Below are 20,944 nucleotides of genomic sequence, written 5' to 3' on the forward strand. Positions count from 1 at the left end.
CCCAAGAAACGTGCAGATCAGTCTGCACATGTAGGGTAGCTCAGATGGTAACTGATGACTACATAGTAAAACTGTTCAGAAAATGAGCAGATGGTGATTCCAGTTGAAAGTGACTTCTGGGGTCAGACTGTCACAAATGGAGTGGAAAGCATCCTCAATAGACAGCTGCAGCCTTTGGGTGAAGGGGACTCCCCGTCAAGAGAAAGCTGGCACACCTTGTGGCTCACAGAATGTTCAGGGGAGGTACGGTACATTCCCTGTGCCAAACTAAGCAGTGCCTCTGAGAGCTCTGGTTTTGCAAGAAGCCTCAGGAGAGAAACCTACCTGACTTTGCTCTGACCAAGGCACAAAAAGCCACGTGCCAGCAGCCAACACCATCTCCAAGGGCCAGGGGTTTCATTGCCCCAGAGACTTTTCTGGTTGCTTTGTGGTGAGCAGAACTGAGGCCTGGTGAGGGCACGCTGCTGAGCGGCAACACAGATGTGTGTGATGCTGGGGCTGTGCCCCAATTCCCTACCCCAGGCTGCCACCCCCACTGCCCCAGAGCTCACCTTGCGTTTCCTTCTAGATTTCGGTAAGCCCTTCTCTGCAGGGAGGTCAGCACTACTACCCTGTGGGATGCTGGCCGCCTGGTTTGTTCCGGCGCTCATTGCCAGCGGCTCTTCAGGCAAACGCTCTGGAATCCTGGACAAAAGAGCCAAGTCAATGTTGACCCACAGCGACTTTACCTCATCACTGTCTTTCAGAGGAGACAGGAGCTCATTCCTACCGAAAGGAACCAGGGTGTAAAACTGTTCCTCCAGCTCCTTTGCTATTTCACTATTAGTCCTGGCATTAATGGAGCCAAAGGCACTGCAGCCGCCGTGGGCTTTGCTGGCGGCTCCCGTCCCCAAGTCCTTGGCATGCGGCTCGGCCCCGGCCGCCGCCTGCGCCTTGGGCAGCGGTCGCTCCTCCCGCTCGGACTCGGAGCCCGACTCGGAGGAGGACGACGAGGACGAGGACTCGGTCTCTATGAACTCCTTGGATTTGGGCGCCGTTTTGCTCGGCCCCCGGGCCCGCCGCTTCTCACCGGCCGCGGCTGAGCGGGGCTCCCGGCGGTGCCCGGCTCTACAACCCGCTCCGCCGACGCTCGCAGCGGGCCGGGCCCTGGGCGCCTCGCTGCCGGCGCCTTCCAGAAAGCCGTGGCTCCCTGCGGGCTCCTCTGCCCCACGGCAGTGCGAGCCGTCTCCGACGGAGGTCCTCTCGGCTCGCCTCGGTGCCTTCTTCCCCGCTGCCCTCCTGGGCGGCCCGCAGTCAGCGGCGGGGGGTGATTTCTGCCGTCCTCCCTTGCTGCCCGGTGCTTTGTTGGCGGTCCTGGGCCGCGGCCCGTCCCCGACGGTGGCGGCGGTGGAGGGGGCGGCGGTGCGGCTGTCCCCGGCGCGGTGCTCAGCTGGGCCCGGGGTCGGGGTCTTCTCGTCCTCTTGCCGCTCCGCCTTCACGTGGCCGTAGTAGGGGTGGGCTTCTAGGGCCGAGGCGTCGTGGTGGGTCAGGATGGGTGCTTTGTGTGGGGTAACTTTGTTCAGCCACTTGTCCAGCTGCCACTTGTTAGATGAGGGTGGCTCGGGCTGAAAGGGAAGCAGATGGCAATAAACTTAGTGACAGGTCCCTCCGTCCTCACCTGCAGAGCCTCCTCCAGAGCACCAAAACACCAGTGCCACCAAACACCTGTAACACAGGTTTTACCCTTAGCAAGAGGCCACCCCAATCTCCATGGCACCCCATGACACCCCATGGCACCCCATGGCACCCCATGGCACCCCATGACTCTGGCTGTGGGTAGGAAAGGTAAGGCTGCCAGGTCAGCAGGCAAGGAGGGTGCTCCATGCTGCCCATTTGCAGCCTTGGTTCAGCAGCAGGGCTGGGAAATGGGAGGTAGGCCCCAGGAGGTGGGGTGTTCTTGGTTTCTGGAGGAGGCTGGGAAGGAGGATGGGTTCTGTGAGTCAACATTTCTTGGGATGTTTCGTACTGGCTTCAGCTTTACTGGGAAACACTCATGAGATTCCAAACAGAGGAAAATATGGGGATAGGGAAAGTGGAAAACAAAGCAGGGATATGACTGAGGCTAACCAAGCAGGAAAGCTAGGTTTGTATATTTTATGTCCTGCACCACCACATTAAATACCATAAGTATTTAACATGCAAAGAGGCATATAGTGGCAGTGCTAACCAGGCTATGCGTGTAGTCTGTCTGGTATTGATGCTATAATCCTGTGAGATCATGCAAACATTTGCTCTGTGGTGGTATTGTCAAGTGCTCATTTGCTAAGTATTGTGTAGCTGTTAGTTCTCCTCTTTGTTCCTGTCACAACATGATCAAGTTATAAGAGAGCATCTAAAATATAATGATGTTTGGACAGTGAAGTGGTGGGATAATTATGATTTCAAATGTAACCACAGCTCAGAAAATGCTATTACTGAATAATGTGCAAGTGTTTTCTAGTGTTTCTTGCACTCAGTAATTTGAATGCAATAGGATGAATAGGAAAGGGGAAAAAAAAGATGGAGTGGATGGCCAACCATATTCTAAGCCACATTCTAGCCCAGTGTGAAAAATGCCCTAATTTCCTAAACTGGAACCAAAACTTGGTCAACTAGACTCTTGCTCATGAAAACTATTGATGCTCTGGAAGAAAGTTTGCTCAGGACAGAATATCCAGTCCTTAAGAGCCTCCAAATTAAAGGCACTTCTATTAAAAGGAGTTGCTTGAATGCAGCACAAGCTTCCTTCATAGCCAAGGGTGCCTTCAGAGTCACCCATGGAAGGCTGTATACACTCTACAGGAAACAAAGGCTCCTAAAATGAGCAGAAGAGTGAGACTTGGAATTCATATGATACAAAAACTCTTCCCTCTGAAATGTCTAATTTTCTCATTATCCAGCTAGCCAGTACCTATGCGAAGCTTGCTGGATGGCCTTGAGTTTATTTTTTCTTAATCTTACTCCCTAATATCTTACATGATGAATTTCTTTCCAGAGTTCTAAGTCTTATAAATGGGTGTGAAGCATTTCTCTTGGATGAAGATATATTTTTAAGACTCTTAACTCTATGTAAAAGAAACTTTTTTTTACTGCTGCTGAGGGTAGAGATGGATGCATTTGTTGCCATATGTTATGCACATACTGGACTTATTACACATATAACGAAAGTTCCATTATATATGGAGGTCTTTGGAGTGTTCAGAAGATGTATTTAGCAAAAGCACATACATCAAAAGCACGTGTGAAAAGATATGCCTCTGCCCATAATTATAGGCCAGAGTGAGGGCAGCTTGAAAGTGCAAAAACATCTTCCCAGTTTTCTGTTACATCCCATCCTCTTTGAGTAACTTGTCGTTCTCAAAAGCAGCAGTTCAAGGGATAACAGCAAACCAGCAGAAAACAATGATTAATTGCTGTAGTGTCATAACTTGTCAATACTGCACTTTCCTGCAGTGATGTGTCTGCTGTTCAGGTGGAATAGCTGCACTCCCACCAACCTGTAGGCCAACTACAAAGTCTAATATAACGTATCAACAATATTGCCAACTCTGCTAGTTTTTTCAGGAGTTTTTTCAGAATTTATTTATTTTTCTTCTCAGTATTCTGGTGAGCCTGATAGAGTTTAGTCAGTGTACATGAGTGATGCCAATTCACTTTTGGAAGCAGTTTATTCAATGGATTGCTCTAACTGAGAAGTACTTTACTTTGAAAAGTACTGTACTTTGAAATCACTTTCAAAAACAATATAAGTGGCAAGAGAACAGTCAAGAGGGAAGAACAGACCCAATGAGAAAAAGGATTGGGAAGATTCACTTGCAAGGTTTTACCAATCCACATTACATGACCAACAGTTATTATTTGTGGTAGGAAATGAAACTCTCTAATTCTTCAATCTGCATCTCTTCCCTGTAAGGGTCACACACATTTCTGTGGAAGAAAAGTTGGTTTGCTTGAAGTGAGTTAGCCTTGGCAGTATGTAAGGATGGAAAGGTGTTGAGGGAGTTGGTGGCAAAATGGTCTTGCATAAGAGAAATGTACTGCCCTCAAGACCTTGACAAGCACTGGGCAGTTTTTAATTGGGGTAAAGCTGTTAATAGCCAGATGGTTGACAGCAGTAGGAACAATGGTCAGGGGTGAAGTTGACTTGCCATGAACTGTTTTGTACCAAAATCTGTCTGGGCATGAAAACCCAAATTGGGAAAACACTATCAGAGCAGGATGGTTCCAGGGACTAATGCACCACAAATGCAGATGTACTGGGCTTCAGTGAGAAACAGAAGGATGTGATCCACTTATTTAATAACCGTGGTTGGATTTATCTGTACGATATAGACAACAATATCTGAGCTAGTCAACAAGTTCCTTCTCCAGTCAGTGGTGTGAAACATTTCATCTTGAAATAGGCATCTGAAATAGGTCAGATGAGCTGGGCCCTAAAAAATGTTTGTTCCTCTCCACTATCTGTAAAGAAGAGGCTGAAGTGATGAACAGATGTAGGTATCTACAGTACAAGTGTCCAGATTTGGGTGGGCTGACTCACACATAGTATGCCTATTTATCTCAGATGTCTTCTAGGCTACAAATGCAATCAGAGATATACATCCAAAAGAAACTTTTGTCAAAACTCATTATCCAGAAAGGCTTTCTGCGGTGAAGGGCTGTTAAACAATATAAGCATAATGGGATAACTCTATGCTTGTTATTGCAAAGAGGGAACTAAGGTGTAGCTAGTACTGTTGTAAAGTTGAAGCATGATACCCCCTTCACTGAAAGATTGGATTGTCTGTAATATGCATGTGTTTAACCCATTGTGGGCTAGGAGTATATTTAGTCAATATTATATATATATATTATTATTAATATTATATCAGCATATTCTTTTATCCCAGTGATAACCCATTTGTGCTGTCCTACGATCAAATATTTCATCCTGTGCAAGGTCTTTTCATTGTAGTTAAGATAGATTATAAAGATGTTCGTGTTGGTGATGATGATACATATGTTTCTAGATGAAACATATTAGAAAATAAGACTGATACAGAAAATGTAACATTGTCCCTAAACCCAATCCTAAAGCTACAGCTCTTTGGATTCACTGAGGAAATCTATGGATGAGGTGACTGGGGCATGCTCACCGGTTAGGAAATTAGTTAGGTGCACACAACTTTCCTCTTTTTGGGCTAAGGAGGGGGGAGCCAATGTTGTACAACACCTTAGGGAACAACAGGCAGCTGCAGACAGTGGCTGCCCATATGTTTGTACTAATGTTCGTGCACTTGAATGACTGGATGGACAGTGCTGATGGGGAAGGAAAATGGGGAAAAGCATAACCAATCAATTCAGCTTGACTAGGTCAGTCACGTAACTTGACAGTAAAGAGTATAACCTAGGATGATGGAATAAGCACAGAAAAAAAGTCTTTGATGGTTATGAACTGGTCACTAGAGCAAAGGCTATAAAAGACACTGCAACTGTTGTGCAGGGTTGGCAGCACCCAGGACAGCACACCTCTCTCTTCTGGCCTGGTTACTCTTGAATATACCGATGCTCTCTCCTATGCAATGTATTCTCTGCTTCTTTGCTGCCATTCCTTCCCTAGGCCTTCCTGCACAGTGGGACTTCCTCAGCTGTCTAACCAGGCTTGGTCTTACTAAAGGTCTGGAAGATAATTGGAACAAAGAATAAACAAACTAAATTCTTAGCTTTTGAAATGTGGTTCTTCTGTGGACTTGAGATCTATACTTTTTTTTTTCTACCATCTGAAATAATTGGAAGGAAGTTACTGTTTTCCAGAGTCTTCATTTATGACATTAATTAGGGTCATGCAAAGAATTCATGGCCTCAGCAAAGAAACAGGAGATAGAAGTCTCAGTCCCTTGTTCATAATTTCAGGTTTGGCAGTTCACAAAACTGTAACTACTTGCATTACTGTCTGAGGCTCCTTAATTTGTCCACATCACTGAAACCAGTCTGAATGTTGTCTCCTGTTCTAGCTCAGCCATTATTCTTAGTTTACTGCAGACATAAAGTGTAGACAGCTGAGCTAGTCACTACAGGCTCTAAATAGTCACTGGAAAGAAAGAGACACTTTTAGGGTGCAATTCATCTAATCTATTTTATATGTATACTTTACAATGAGCTGCTTTTACACTCTAGGCAACTGCATTTAGACACGGAAAAACAACTCGAAGATTTCAACATGAGATGAGGGAAAAATACAGAAGAAATGTAACAGTAGCTGAATTTCTATATAAACTAAAATACAGAAGATAACCTGTCCTAGAAATAAAAGTCTTATAAGTATACACATATGATATTTCTGATTGCAGAAAAGAAGGGAGAGCTCACAATGGCCTGCGGATTTCCAGATATTCTTTCCAACCTGGACATATGGATTTTCTGCCCGGCACTGTGCTGGAGTACTCAAGTTCATTGTTCTTGAATTCATTATTTTATGCGTATGCAATGACAAAGATGTATTTGCTTCTTCTGTCTTATCCAATAGATGAAATTAATCATAAGACCATGGAATAGAGACTGCTAATTAAATTTAGATGGACAGGACCTCCCTTAAAAGAGCTCCCAAGGACTTGTATCTCTCAATTTATGGGGTAAGAACATGGCATGTACTTTAGGAAGGTGGCTTCACTGGGTTCCTAATTGTAAGTTAAAGCATTAATGCAAATCAGACAGGGCTTCTACTCAGATATGTCACATAAAGAAGTTTTGAATTGGTGTCATCAGTCATACAATGGTCTTGGGAAAACATGAGGCCTCAGGAAAAGCACAGATATCCTACTGCCCTGGTGCATTGTGATCCTATCCAGGTGAATGTCGTGTCTTCTTCTGTATTCCAAAGAATACACTACAGAAACCACTGCAGCCGTCACATTTTTGAGTCCTCTACATCTTCATACAAGTGTTTTTTGTACAGCATGCCTTAGAATGCAAACCACTCAAATACAAAGCAAAGAGAGAAACAATCTGTTGGAGCCATGCAGCTGTTTTGAGACAGTAATCACTGATAACTCAGACTCTATACAAAAGTAATTCCACATATCTTGAGAGGATACCTATAAAATGCTTTAAGGGGAGGCACTTCCTTCAAATTTCCATGGCTTTCCATCCCTTGCTTGACTTTACAAAGCCCATGACCTTCCTCAGTGAATTCACTTTCCATGTTCCCTTAGGAATTGGCACTCTCATGCCCAAGCAGCACAGCTATCTGCCTAGATGCTCTTTTATCTTATCTGGGTACTATGCTTCTGCCCCTTTTATCTCATATTTCTTTCTCTCCTACTATGGTTCCTCGTCTTTATTCTCTTCACTCCTTTTCTTCCACCTTCTCAGACACCCACTGGGAGAGGAGAGTGTGAGACCTCTACACTGAACCCAGCAGGGAATGGACAGAGTAGGTCGAGATGGGTCTGATGAGCAGGCTTAGAATGGGAAATAAGAAAAGGGATAATGCAGAGAGGGAAGAGAGACTGGAAGGAAGAAAGTGGGAAAACTGAAGAGAGAGCATTAGGAAAGGGACAAACTGAGAGGAAAATTAACTTGAAATGAATCTGAAAGCTCTGTGGAGGAAAGAGAGGAAGTGGTAAATAAGGAACAAAACCTGAGAAAAACAACATATAGAGTATAGAAAAACACAGGACATTTAAGTGAGTGGTACATTTTCGCTGGTAGGAAATGTAGCCCCAAATACTGAGCAAAACATGAGGAAAGGCTTGCTGGTTATTCAGGATAATGTTTCGGGGTGAGAGAATCTGTGAGGCTTAGTTGCCAGGGGAGGAGTCCAGTGAGGGGATGCTTTATGTGGAACAGAAAAATACACTCCTGTATTTTATGTGCATTTACAATCTTGTCACTAGATTTTGAATATTTTTACATACATTAATGCATGTGATATGGCCGTGGAGTTCACGGTTTTATACTAAAGGTGTGTATTGACCAAAACACATAAAAATGTCACGTGGTAGATGAACAGAGTACAGAAAGCAGCCCAGTAGTTTCTGCTGAGAACAGTATAGAGGTGAAAGCAGAAGGTGGCACAGCACTGGCAGCTGATTTGTACTTTGGCCAGGGCTTGTCTACATGTAGAAATTTTCAGTGCTAACTTTCCAGATGGCAAGTTTGAGCTTAATGTTTTGCACCGCGAGTAATTCAGTTTAGTCCATGCTGGAGGTGGATTAAAATAAATCACACAAAGGCAGCAGCAGTGGAGAATAATTCACATGGGGAGTGAGGTGAGGGACGTGCGTGAGTGAAAAACAACTATTTTGATTTAAAAATCCACCCTCAAAATGATTTCATAATAGCTTCCCTGTGTGGAGAAGCCTTTAGTTCCCTCGCTATGCTGAGAGCCCACACCAGGACTTACGCAGTCAGAAAGCCATTGCTATGGAGTCAGAGATGCACAAAACCTCCAGCAAGCTGTGAGCCTTCTGAAGGGCTCCAGTTTGAGGGAAATATCACACGGTCATTTCCTTCTTCATTTTTGTTTCATTTGCTTTTATCTGCCCCAGCATCCCCTACCGATTGCATTTCGCAGGGTGCCAGGAGGAGGTTCCCTGTTCTTTTCACATCCATTTTGTTTTTATGCATCTCCTCCCAGGCTCCTGGGCTGGAAAAAAGGTCTGAGTGGGCATAATAGCAGATTGTCACCCCGAATCATGAAGAGTGGGTGCCCTTACCTCTGGGCTGGAGTAATGAGAGGGCTTGCTGCCGTCACTCTCACTGGAGCTGCTCTCGCTCTCTGAGTCAGACTCTGAGCTGCTCTCGGACTCACTGGAGCTGCTGCTGCTCGACCCCTTGCTGGAGAGTCCTGGGGCTCGGGTGCTTGACTGTGGCCCCACCAGGCTGCTGGGCCCATGGGAATGGGAGGGAAGAAGAGAAAACAAACAGAGAGAAACACTTAAAAACCACACTGTATTGGGAGCATACCTATTTGTGAGCTTGCCTGTGCTTCTATGGAAGGGTGAAGGGAGTTCAACGTTATGTTATCATGTATGATTGGAGGGAAAGGGGTCAGCTGCATGTGCATTTACATCTAGAGCTTTTGATGTCCCTTCTTCACACAAGGGAGGGTAAAGCTTTCAATTCAGCTCATCTCTTTTCTCATTCAACAAACTGTTTAGGATACATTAACAGTGTCAAATGTGGTAAAAACAGCACAGAGGAAGCAGCCTTACGGTGCCTAATGAACCCTGCACAGGGGTGAAAGCTGGCAAAGGTGAACAGTCAGCAGAGCTGTAGTACGCAGAACCAACCATTTACAGCAGTGATAGAATAACAATAGTGATCTGTCCTCACTGGAACTTCTTACTCTCATTTTGTTCCTTCACACTGCTTTACCTACCCACAGGAGATGTGGTTGCTTTGATATTGACAACTGCATGATCTAAGGCTCTGATCCCGCAGAAGCATGAAGAGATCAGGCTCGTGTTTTTGCACATCAGTAGAGCTGTGCTGTCAGCAGAGCTGCTTGACTTCTTAAAAGTTATGTTTGCGTGCAAGTGTTTGTATTATCAGGCCTGACAGTAGAAGAAATGTATACTTTCCCCAAATAGTTGACCATGCATATTAAAATATCACAGTCATAAAGGCTTGAGTATGAAATGTCCTATTAAGTCATCCAGCTTATTCCCTAGGCAATGCAAGATTGTTCCCTGTAGCGGGATGCATTTTCTAGTGAGTTGTCCAATTGGATTTTAAATGACTTGAATGCAGCTTTTACTTTTACCTCTGGGAAACTTCTCTGCAAACTAACCCAAATTCCACTGTCAGAGATTTCTCCCTATGTTCAACCTGAAGTTGCCCTTTTAAAATTTATTGTTGTTACTTATTATTTCATCCTATTACTAATAGTTTCAGTGATGAATTATCCTCCTCCCTTTTTCCTTTCACATATTTTCAGACTGTTTTCCTGCCCTACTTCAGTCATCTTCCAGACAAGGCCATACACATATACTTCTTCTGATCTTTCTTCATAAGTCATTATCTCTGGGGATACAGGATCATTTTTATGGCTTTTTTCTGAACTCATTCCAATTTGTCTATATCTCTCTGATAACAGGATGCCCAAAACAGAGTGCTACATTACAGATGGTTCTCACTAGAGCCCTACAATGAAGGGCTATTACATCCCTGCTCCTTGATGCCGTTGCTTTTGTAAACATATACCAGAGCTATGATGGAATATATAGTCCATTAACACTCCTACATCTCTTTCAACACTTCTTTCTCCATAGTTCCTCCACTGATAGCTACACTTCAGATTACTTGCTTCCAGAGAGGTTAGTTTGCTTTGTTTTTTTCCTCCCATGCCAGATCTCATTTTCTTCTTTGCTGTACATGCTTCTAATACCTCGGGCTCTTTTTGATTTACTTCTCTGCCCTCAGAGGTGTCTGCAGCAACTTCTAATATAGTATCAAATGCAAATTTAATTAAATAGTTATTCACTTCCTTTTCCAGATCATTAATAAGTCCGTTAAATAAACCCCGCATGAAACACACCAGCACCCTAATAACCAACCTTTCCCAACTCCGCTTACCAGTGTTTATCATTACCTTAGTTTATGCTCCATCAGTTCAATATTGTGGCTAATGCAATGGGAACTTTGGAATGCATTTTGTGAGAAATAATATCTAATAATTAATTACAGTTCAGCTATGTTGCACCTAATGAATTGTCTTTATCTGCCAATAGTGCATTTCATTCTGGAGATCTGGGATCTGATACCTAACACAAGCTGTATACAACAGGCACGCTCTGGTGCTAGAGAAGAGGCCAACCCATCAGATGTGGGTTCAGGTCTGCGATTCCCCACAGCGCACACTTTCCAGCTCCATTCCTGTCTCCCTTAACACATGCCAGTCTTTCCCCACTGGAGCACCGGTCCCATACAACATAGTGCTCCAACCACATCACCTTCAAGAAGTGCCTGCATGCATGCAGCTCTAGGAGGCCTGTTGACATACACAGACACTAATGCAATAGGTATATTTATGCCTTTAAGAACTTGCCTTCTGCTGGTTTTGATGTTATTCATTGTGTCCCTTTGTCTGACAAGGTAGGTGTGGAAAATGCAAGATTTTCAGGCAGCCATTTGTATAACAGCATTAAGGCGGCTGTAACAGTAACAGCTAAGAAGCCTGTAAAATTGTTCCTTTCTGGGGAAGGAAAATTGATGCTTTGTGCACTACCTTCAGACAATGTAGTTTTGAACTTGCACAGGTTGCCCAGTAAACTCCAGATCTACACTGTTCACTTATATTAACAGATTACAGTCAATCCCTTGCCAATAAAATAGTGAGAGCTATATAGAGGCCACTGTGATTTTTCTGGTTTAGATATTTTTTTTCCTTAAGGGAATATGAAAAGGTAAGTGCCTTTCCTGACATTGCAACTTAGGGAATGCCTTTGACAGTGTCCAGCTCTGATGGATTCCCCATCCTCTCCACAACAGCATTGTGGCTGCTGCCAGAAAAGTTCTTCAACATCACAGAACATCTGCACATTTATGTCCTGCCCCCAGTGATTGTGGTTTTAATTTTTAAACCATAATTCTTGTTTGGCATTGACCGAAGTATTCAGAATTGCTATATAGGGGATGAGGGAGAAAAAAAACCCCACAGTCATATTTCTTTCCTGTTGTGACATGAAATGTTTTTCTAGGCTGCTGAATAGGAATTGTTACTACAGCCATAGATATAAAATATAACCATTGGACTCTTCACAAACATCTGGAGATCTATGTGTGCTGCTCTAATGATAGCCAATATACTGAAGAAACTGAACAACATTACAGTATTTTCCCACTTAAGCTGATACTGTTGTAGCTCCCTGTTCCCTTTCTAGCCTTTCCATTTTTAACTGCAGTGAATTTTTACAAGGATCCTCATTCATTACATTACAGTGACCAGGTTGAAAACATCTACACACACATATATATATGTATATATCATGCTTTCTTCAAAAAAGTGACCATTATTTCAAAGCTGTGGCTTCCATTTTGGACTGTTCTCTCTGAAGTACGTAAGCAAGATCACTCAGACAAAATGAAATACCAATTTGCATTTTAATGATGTGGCACATAACATTCATGCATATTCTGCCACTGCCTTATACTCTAGAATTAATTACTGGATTGCAGAAATGATACTTTTATTTTAAGCAATTAAACAACAGCTTGGGTAAGAACCACACGTACCCTCTGGCTTAGGAGAGCAAATACACTGAAAAAGTGCTAGAAACTCTGTAAATCACTTCATAACCAACGGAACACTTGAAGTTACTGATCACAGTCAGAAACTATAGTCAGCTGTCCTGACCATGTTAAGCTTACTCAATGTTTCTTAGGTGTGGAGGCTCAGAAATACCCTTATTTGGGGAAATTAATACTGCTCCACTCAAACCAATCTGAGATCCAGGATGAGAGGGGGAATCACCTTACTCTTTGGAAGAGCCTGAGGTATTAGGTGTGGCGGGACCTGTTATTAGAGCCATTGGACTGCATGGCGCTGGCCAGACAATGAACAGCATGGAGGTGGTTTAAGCACTTGTACAGGAAGGTGCAGGCAAGTCTTTGCTACTCAGTCAGTGAAGGTTCCTAAATCAGATTACCTCAGCTGCCCTCAGGAGACCTCCTGAAAGGTTAGTTAGACCAGATCCGGGCCCTGTTTCACGCTTCCTATTAAGCTACTGCTTACAGCTGTGCCGCTTGTCATGACAATAAATCATGATGTCGAGTACTGGGCACCAGAAATTCCTGGGTAGCTAAGTGTACACTTCATTGCAGGAATTCAGCCTCGATATTTCAAAGGCAGAAAATACGGATGCCTGATCAAGGTTGATGTAAAACAGATGCAGTCCTTTGCCAAACTGCAAGTGTTTGATAGCAATATTAAACTAATTCAAAATAAAATAACCACTAAAGAATTTGTTATTCCAGTTCTTCATTGTATTACATCATGATACTCACTTTACACAGGTACAAATGAATATCAAGAATTCAAGGCAAAGGAGAATCAGGTCTGTACCAAGAAAACATATCAGAGTGACTCTGAAAATACTTTTCTGGCCACAACAAACACTTTGAACATGTCCATGCTTCATATGTTAGGATCCAGACAGTCTGTGTAGTTCCACTTTGCAGCAATTGTATCCAGAGCCCTCTTAGCAAAAAGCTCTTTAACAGAACTAGACACTACCTGCTGTATTTCTCCTTGTCTGGAGACGAGACAATATTTACCCAGTGTCATCGGTACTGCTGTAATTGCTTAAACTATTTTTCTTTAAACTCTCACTTTGCAGTGAGGCCATCCACCAAGCAATGTCCCGCTACTAAGTGACCCAGGCTAACATTATGAAAGAGCAATGCTACCGTTAGTATAAAGAGATGACTCGTATAAGCTGGTGATGCTGTTAGGAATCATATCAAGGTTGAGAAGTAAACGTGGAGAAGGAGATCTAAATCTGCAGATTTTGCAACTGTAGGAGAAAATCCTAAGAAAGACTTCATGAATGCTTCAAGTATTTGAAATGCCCCAAAAATCTATCACTGCCTTGAAGAACAATGACAATTGTGGGAAAACAATACTCTGAAACAGACAGCCAGTCCCTTGGCTGGCATAAGCTGTCACAGCTCCATTGACTTCAATTAGGCCACACTGTTTTAAATCAAACCATAAATCTGACCAAGACTCTGAAATGATATTTCAAACTTAGTGCTGAAAACATATTCCACGGTTTAGAGATCTGTTGGCAGAGTCTCTGTTTTTATTCTGGATTAAAGTTATCTGAAACACCCTTTCCTTCTTCCCTTTTGCAGTCAACCTAAAGTCTATTGAAAGTCTTCTATGGAAAACACTTTACCCTTTGTTGTGAGAAGCAAATTCCACATGGTACTTCCTCAAAGCAGAAACTGAGAGCATGGTGCCAAGATCCGTGTAATTATCTCTGCCGCCTGGCACTAAAGATGCTGCAAGCCTCCCATGCACGCAGCAGGGAATTCCTGTGTTGGTAATTGTGAATGAGTCACAGACACAATGGAAATGCCCACTCCTTGCTGCTGCCCCTGAGTAGCTTTTGAATTTTCTTTCAGTGAGAACATCTGATGAATGCTTCCCATGTGGGGGCTATCCTGGGCTTACCTATCAGCACATCCCAGTGTTGGAACAGAACACATGGGCATATTTTCTGAGGCAACCACGGAATGCCAAGGAATAGTCCAATCAGGATAGCTGACAGGAATGGATCTGGAAGTCATCCATTCATTGCAGGCCAAAGTCATGCTGAGAAAAGAGAGATGATACCACAAACTCTACAATTTTCATCTGCTTGAGGGCAGTCGGATATCCCCAAGGTTTAAAATATGAAAGCTGGTTCTGCATTTAAAATATTCAGCATACAACATGAGTATAAGCAGCCTCTGCTCCAGGTTTAGGCCTGCCATGTCATGTCTGAATGACCAAATCATTCCAAACTTCTAAGGCTCTGCCTTCCTCACCTGGTCCCCATTGCAGTCATAAATGGGGATAACTAAACTTGCATGCCCTCAAGTTTGTTGGGTGATGTCCTTTGTAACTGCTTAAAAAGCACTTGGATATCCTCGCTGTGAACACAGTATGGAAGTGATACAAATTTATGTCTTTGTACCTTTGCTAACTGAGAGCATGAAACCAATTAGCTGCCTGAGTTCTTTACAGTTGCCCATTGTAGAAACCTATTGTTCACTAACAACAACAAAAAAAAGCAGCTGGCCCTGCCATGGTCGGCAAAAAAATAAATAAATGAGGCTGGGCATTTCCTTTCTCCAGGTAAACGATTTCCCAGGAGTCTGTTAATACCTTTCGGAAACAGAGAAATGTTTTCATACCTCATTCCTATAACAGATGAGGTATGAAATGGGAATCATGATGAGTGAGAGTCCTGGAGGCTGTTTGGCTTGTCACAATATATAAAGCTCCTATGGAAGCGCCGCATTACCTTAGCCGCACCACCTTTGCACAGCACAACTAATAAAGCACAGCTGCCAAGAACAGAGTTCATAGGCCCCACCTATATTTTAACACTGTCCTTGGGAGTTGCTTAAACAGTTTGTGCTGACAAGACTGCAGGTATCATCTGATAATGCAAACCTAAGGTAAATCTGGTCTTTGCAGAGAGTAAGGTGTGCCCTGTGTGATTGCGGCTTAATTGCCTGAATAGCCGCCAAAGAAAAACAAATTGTTAAGAAGAGACATTTAGAAAAACAAGTTATGAGGCTCATGTGCACACACGGCCCTCAAGAGAATTGAGTCTGGCTGGGGGGAGGTATCTATTTAAAGGCTGGTTGATGCCAGTAGCAAAATCACAGCTCCCACCTTGGAGAAAAAGAGAAAAATCACTGAAAAAACCTTGGCTAAAATCCCCTCCTAAAATAAAATGCAACATGGCAATTAATAGTGACATCTTTGTATAAATAGCTCTATCAGAAGGAGTGTGTGCCGGTGTATCTGAGATGAAAGGGTCCAATAGACCTGGAGCAGCATTAGCGTGGGGATGAAGTGATTAGTCAGCTGGCTGACAGCTGTGCTAGGAGCCTGCTGCCAGATCCCAGTGTATGCTTTCCACTGCTGCCAAGTGTTTGCTTGTCGCTCTAGATAAATGGAGCATCAGCAGTGTTTTATTTGACCTGCTCACAAGAAAAATAAAGCAACTCTGACTTCCTCAGTGTGTTTGTCGTTGACCTCGCATCAGCTGAATATGAGTGGAGAAATTCTCTGGTCCAGGGAAAATTAACTCTTCAGTGGAAGGGGGCCCTCACAGTCTTTTTAAGTTGGTGGCATAATTAGACTCTTCACATCTCAACATACAGTGACTTAAAGAGTGGGAAGCACTGCCTATGTACCCTGTGCTTGGAACACGCCCTTAGACCAATGACCTGGAGAATGATGAACAGCTTTGAGAACAGCCTATAAACAGCCACACTCCTGTCCCCAGAGTGAAATTTGGAAACCATTTCCATGGAGAACTTTCAGGACAGAAATAAGTCGCAAGCAGTAGAAGTTGTGGAGAAGACTCACTCAGGACTGTGCTTTTCATTTCCCTCTGAGACCAATGGCATCAGCTTTTATGTGCTTTCTTTCAGATGTACACCAGAAGTTTCTTTTTTTTCTCTCTCTCTTTCCTTCATCAGTTTGATAATAATAAAATCATAGAATCATTTAGGTTGTTAAAGAGCTCTAATATCATTTCATTCAACTGCCAGCCCGTCCTCACCATGTCCATTAACCACATCCCTCAATGCCACATCCATACAGTTCCTGAACACCTCAGGGATGGTGACTCCCTCACTGCCCTTGGGCAGCCTGTTCAGAATGGCAACAAATACCATACAGAAGACACATACTGAAAGTACAGCCCTTTCCAGTACTTTCTAGAACATTTCAACTATGTATTCTTTCATTTTTGGAATCTGGCCCTCAGATAGACTTTGCAAGAAGGAAAAAAAACTCTTTTAAGCACTGGTATATATATGGTACTAGTGTCTGAGCCTGTGGTCAGGCAGAGTTTTTCCACATCTGAAAAACCAGAAGTTTTGGATATCTTTCTGGCACTTAATGGTTCTTCATAATAACCAAGCACATTCTTCTGGAAACCATTACCTTCCATTTTTCTCTCTTCCTCACCTGCCTCTCCTTCCCTCCATCCTTTGACAGAGTTCCTTCCCTGGCAGCATCAGGAGTTACTGCACACAGTTGCCAGCTGTCTCTAGAGAGAATGAGCTCATTTGCCCAGGTAAGATCAGATTACTGAGTTCAGGGCTCAGCTGTTAGAAGGTCTCATTAGAGTGGGCTAATATAAAAGGCACAAGTCTCAGCAGAAGTTCTTTTGATCACTGAGCATCTGAACTCCACCACCTGAAGGATGATTCTGGAGCAAAGAACCTTCAAGAAAGAGGGAGAGTCCCATAGGATTTGCTTGTTCACAAAATGTTAACATTGCATGCAACAGTAGGAGAAGACATCCTCGTACTTTAGCAAAATAAGCAGTTGGTGAGTGCTAAGTGAGGTCAATGAAAATAAGGTCTCATTTTGGTAAGAGTTGAATGGGACTGTTTATAAGTAATCTGGCAGGAGGTTACCTGGAGATCTCAACTAAGGTGATTTGCTGACTGTGGATAAATAAGGTATGTGACTTGCACAATCAGAACTTCATCTATTTTGCAAGGCCTGAAAAAGTGACTGAATAAAAATGTAGCTGAGTTAAGGTGGAACTGGGCCCCCATGGTTGGATCTTGATAAAGCTTGCCAATGAGGTAGAGGATACTAGGATTGCATGCATCCATTTTTTTTCTGCCTTTGACTTACAAGAACACCTAACTGTGACTATTCAGAAATGCCCCATAGAGATTCTGACCCCTTTTGATTGACTAGAGGGAATCTGGGATTCTAAGGGTAAACAGTATGCCTGGTATGCACAATGCTGTATTCAGTGTGACTTAGAATGGAAGCCCAGAAGGTTTATTTCAGATTCATCTGCATAAATACTCTTCCATGGTTCAGTCAGCTTCCTTCCACTTGTCCTAAAGATTAGAGGTGATACGCAATATGTACATCCACTCCTAACCCAGTACTGCACCATGGCATTAAGGCTGAACTCCTTTCAGATTCAATGATACTTCATTTTGGAGGTGGCCCCAGCAGCATAGTATTTTGTGCAGTAGGCTCCAGTGCCTTGGGATAAATGTAAAAATAAACATAATTAAGCACTGGATCAGGTCACCAGTAAAAATATGGACCACCAATAGAGGGAGTGTCAGAAACTAGGTTAGTCAAGAACCTGCTTCAGAAGGTTTATGCAGGATTTAACTTGTCAAGTTATAAGAAAAAGGATTAGATGAGCATGAATTTCTGTAGGTAAATATCCAGATGAGGTTGTTAAGGAGCATGCATTCTGTGCTTATAGGTCAGATGACAGAGAGAAAGTGCAGAAAGGGATATAAAGTCGGTCGGTATCAAAATAGTCATAGCAAGGAGCAATGCAGAACATTTTTGTGGAAAATGTAGAGTGGCATTAATCCACCATATTCAAAATATCTCATCAGAAGAATTTCATACCATTTCTCTTGAGATCAGCCTGGTTGTTGCTTTGCTTGTCTCGTTTATTTCCTAAAACATGAGGCACAGATGCACTTCTATCCCCAAAACCAGCAATTCTTGCTTCTGAGTGACGGATTCATTAAGAAGCCACAGAAGACTAAACTTCAGAGTAGGAGAATCCTCATCTGCTTTGGCCTGCCATTGCCTTAGTTCAGAATTACCATTAACATAACACCAGTCATCGCTGCCCAGCTAAGCAGGCAGCCTTTGCTAATTTCCAGAAGCAGTTGTGCTTTGCCTCATCAAGGCAGCCCTTTGCCTCGGTTTGCAAGGCCCTGAGCATGGCTCTATCTTGCAAGACCTCTCGCTAAGCTCTTAGAGTCCAAATACAGATGAACTTGTGCAGATAAAATTACTAACTACCGTAATGGCTGTCCAAATGGGTGCAATAAATTTCAGTGTGAGACAAACTCTCTCAGGTTTTACTGACTCTTAATGTTGCTGCTGCCAGCTTTAGTGTTACTCTTTGACTTGAGCCATATTCTGTTGTCTCCCAAAGGTCTTTTCGGCCCGTCAGCTCTAATCAATATGCTGCCTTGAGAAGGAGCTTGTTTTAAGTAGGTTTGCTCACCATAAAGAACCATATAAAGAAAATTTGACTTCTACTCCTTGTCAGCATGTATCACTTCCTATGCAGAGCAGCATTTAGATGGTCTGTTAGTGGAATCTGAGTGCTCTCTTTTATATGTTTCAAGAAATGACAAATGCCTGAGAAAAATGCATAGTTGTTCTACAGAAGACATTAGGCAGACTCAGGAACAGCAAGCAGAACAGCTAATAAAGCTCAGAATTGTAGCAGAGAGGATGTTAAAAGCTAATTACTTTGAGATTATTTGAAGGCTTATAAAAGGTTCTTCTATGCTCCATTCTGGTGTAAGTACAGCCTGTTTTCCAGCAGCATGCACAACTGGTTTAATGTGTTTTTAGAAAGAGCTGCCCAGGAAATTCTGTTTACCTGCCATTGACATGCTAGCCCCAAATAAAGGATGTTTAAAACCAATTTTCAGCCGCTGAATACTTGCCCATGGTTCAGCCTTAGGTTTTCAGGGGTCTGAGCTGCTGGGAAAAAACTTCTCCCACTTTGACTAGGCTCAGATTCTTGACCCTGTACTCCAGCTAGATAAAGTCACCCTATAAAGCTTGAATGGGAGTACATGGAGGTGCTCATGGAGCCCAGGAATGGTCTTCTTGTCAAGGTTATCTGGATCTAACTCACTGAAATACAGCATAACGTTGTGCAGGTACTTGATGGTGGTTTTTAAAACAGAGAGCGGCCCCTACTAGTAAACTTTGCTGTACCTTCCTCAGCTATATTGCATAAAGTTGTCCCATGAAGCTCAATGACAAGGTATGATAAGCACAACTATACAAATCTATGTTAAGAAAGAGTTATGCAAATTGCCCTTTGCAATTCAAAGGAAAATCAAATGTGAATTGCATCCTGTTGTTAGACATCACCCTTGGAAAGTAAACGTAAGGTTTGTTTATGCACACACACAGAGTGAGGGGAGGCAGAAATAAATTACAAAGCAAATATAATTTTATTTGCTTTATTCATCTAGAATGTGGTATTGATGTGTCTGGACTCAGTGGCTCCCCAGCTGCACCCTCCTCCAGGATGTTATCAATCCTTTATTTCTGTAAAATGCACTACCACCTAGTAGGAAAAGCACCAGAATGGTATGTCATTTTAATAAAAAAAGCCAGTCTTACTCCATGCTGTGTCCTGATGTAGTTGTTGTCATATCTTCCAATATATTTTTCAATCCATATTTCCTATGTTTTGCTGTTTTTTAACTGCCATGCATCTTTTTTAGTTTTCTTATTACAGTATCTCTGAGGCATGCGGAGATGCCTTTGCCTATTCCTCAGTGTAGCTTTTGTTCTCCCTGCCCCTCCTGAAGCAGCAGAAAGAAAATGCAAACACAGGGCAGGCGAGCGGGGAGAAGCATTGCTCAGCACTGTTCCCTCCCTGTGCCACAGCAAGATGCTGCTGTCCCTCCTCTCTCTCCCCCAGACCAACTGGCCATGCTCTTTTGTCCAGAGAAGCTGTGGTGCCCCATCCCTGGAGGTGCTCAAGGCCAGGCTGGATGGGGCCCTGGGCAGCCTGAGCTGGTAGGGGGCAGCCCTGCCCACGGCGGAGATCAGGGCTGGATTATCTTTAAGGTCTCTTCCAACTTAATCCATTCTGTGATTCTTCTCTCCCCACCTGCCTGAGGTCCTGCATACCCCAGGTTAAGCTCTGTGAAGTGTGGGACTCTTCAGAGCGCCGGCATACATTTAGCAGTGCTATCCAGCAGGAGACCAGTTAAGGTATAGGAGTCAGCATGTGCTGATACTGGAAGTTCAGCATCCAGCTGTGAGGACATACATTCTGCATTTCTTTAGAAGTGATCAGGTCATCTGCCTCAACTGGGAAGCAGCGGGGGAAGAACAGGAGATTCTGCACAAGAGCTTTACAGAGAAGATGAGACAGACAGATAGGTTTCCAGGAGAGTATGGGTTTCCACAGTCTGTGAAGCAAGGAAATCACTCCTTGGGATTTTTTACCACCTCAAAATGACTCTAACCCTTGCTAGACAAGCTGCAGCGTGGGGAGAAAGATCAAGTGTTGGGCCCTTGCCATTAGCTTTGACATTAGGGGAAAGGACTAGATGACTTCTTTTGATAACTAGCACGAAGACCCCAGCAGGGTTTCAGACAGTTTTATTAATCATAAAAGTCAATAAAAATAGACTGTTCCTCAGAGGCAAAGGAAAAGCAAAACCTTGGAAG

The 20,944-nt window shown here is 43.3% G+C and overlaps 1 protein-coding gene across 1 annotated transcript in view; it reads right to left on the reverse strand.

Annotated features, from left to right (window-relative positions):
* The window catches only part of AFF3 (AF4/FMR2 family member 3), a 315,282-nt gene that overhangs the window by 38,811 nt on the left and 255,527 nt on the right, over window positions 1–20,944 (reverse strand). The window contains exons 10-11 of the mRNA XM_015850512.2: window positions 8,715–8,880; window positions 552–1,604 (exon numbers count right to left, since the gene is read on the reverse strand). Coding sequence (XP_015705998.1) covers window positions 552–1,604; window positions 8,715–8,880 — 1,219 coding nt within the window. The remainder of the gene's footprint in view (window positions 1–551; window positions 1,605–8,714; window positions 8,881–20,944) is intronic.

Source organism: Coturnix japonica, chromosome 1 (assembly GCF_001577835.2).
Source record: "Coturnix japonica isolate 7356 chromosome 1, Coturnix japonica 2.1, whole genome shotgun sequence".
Classification (NCBI taxonomy): Eukaryota; Metazoa; Chordata; class Aves; order Galliformes; family Phasianidae; genus Coturnix; species Coturnix japonica.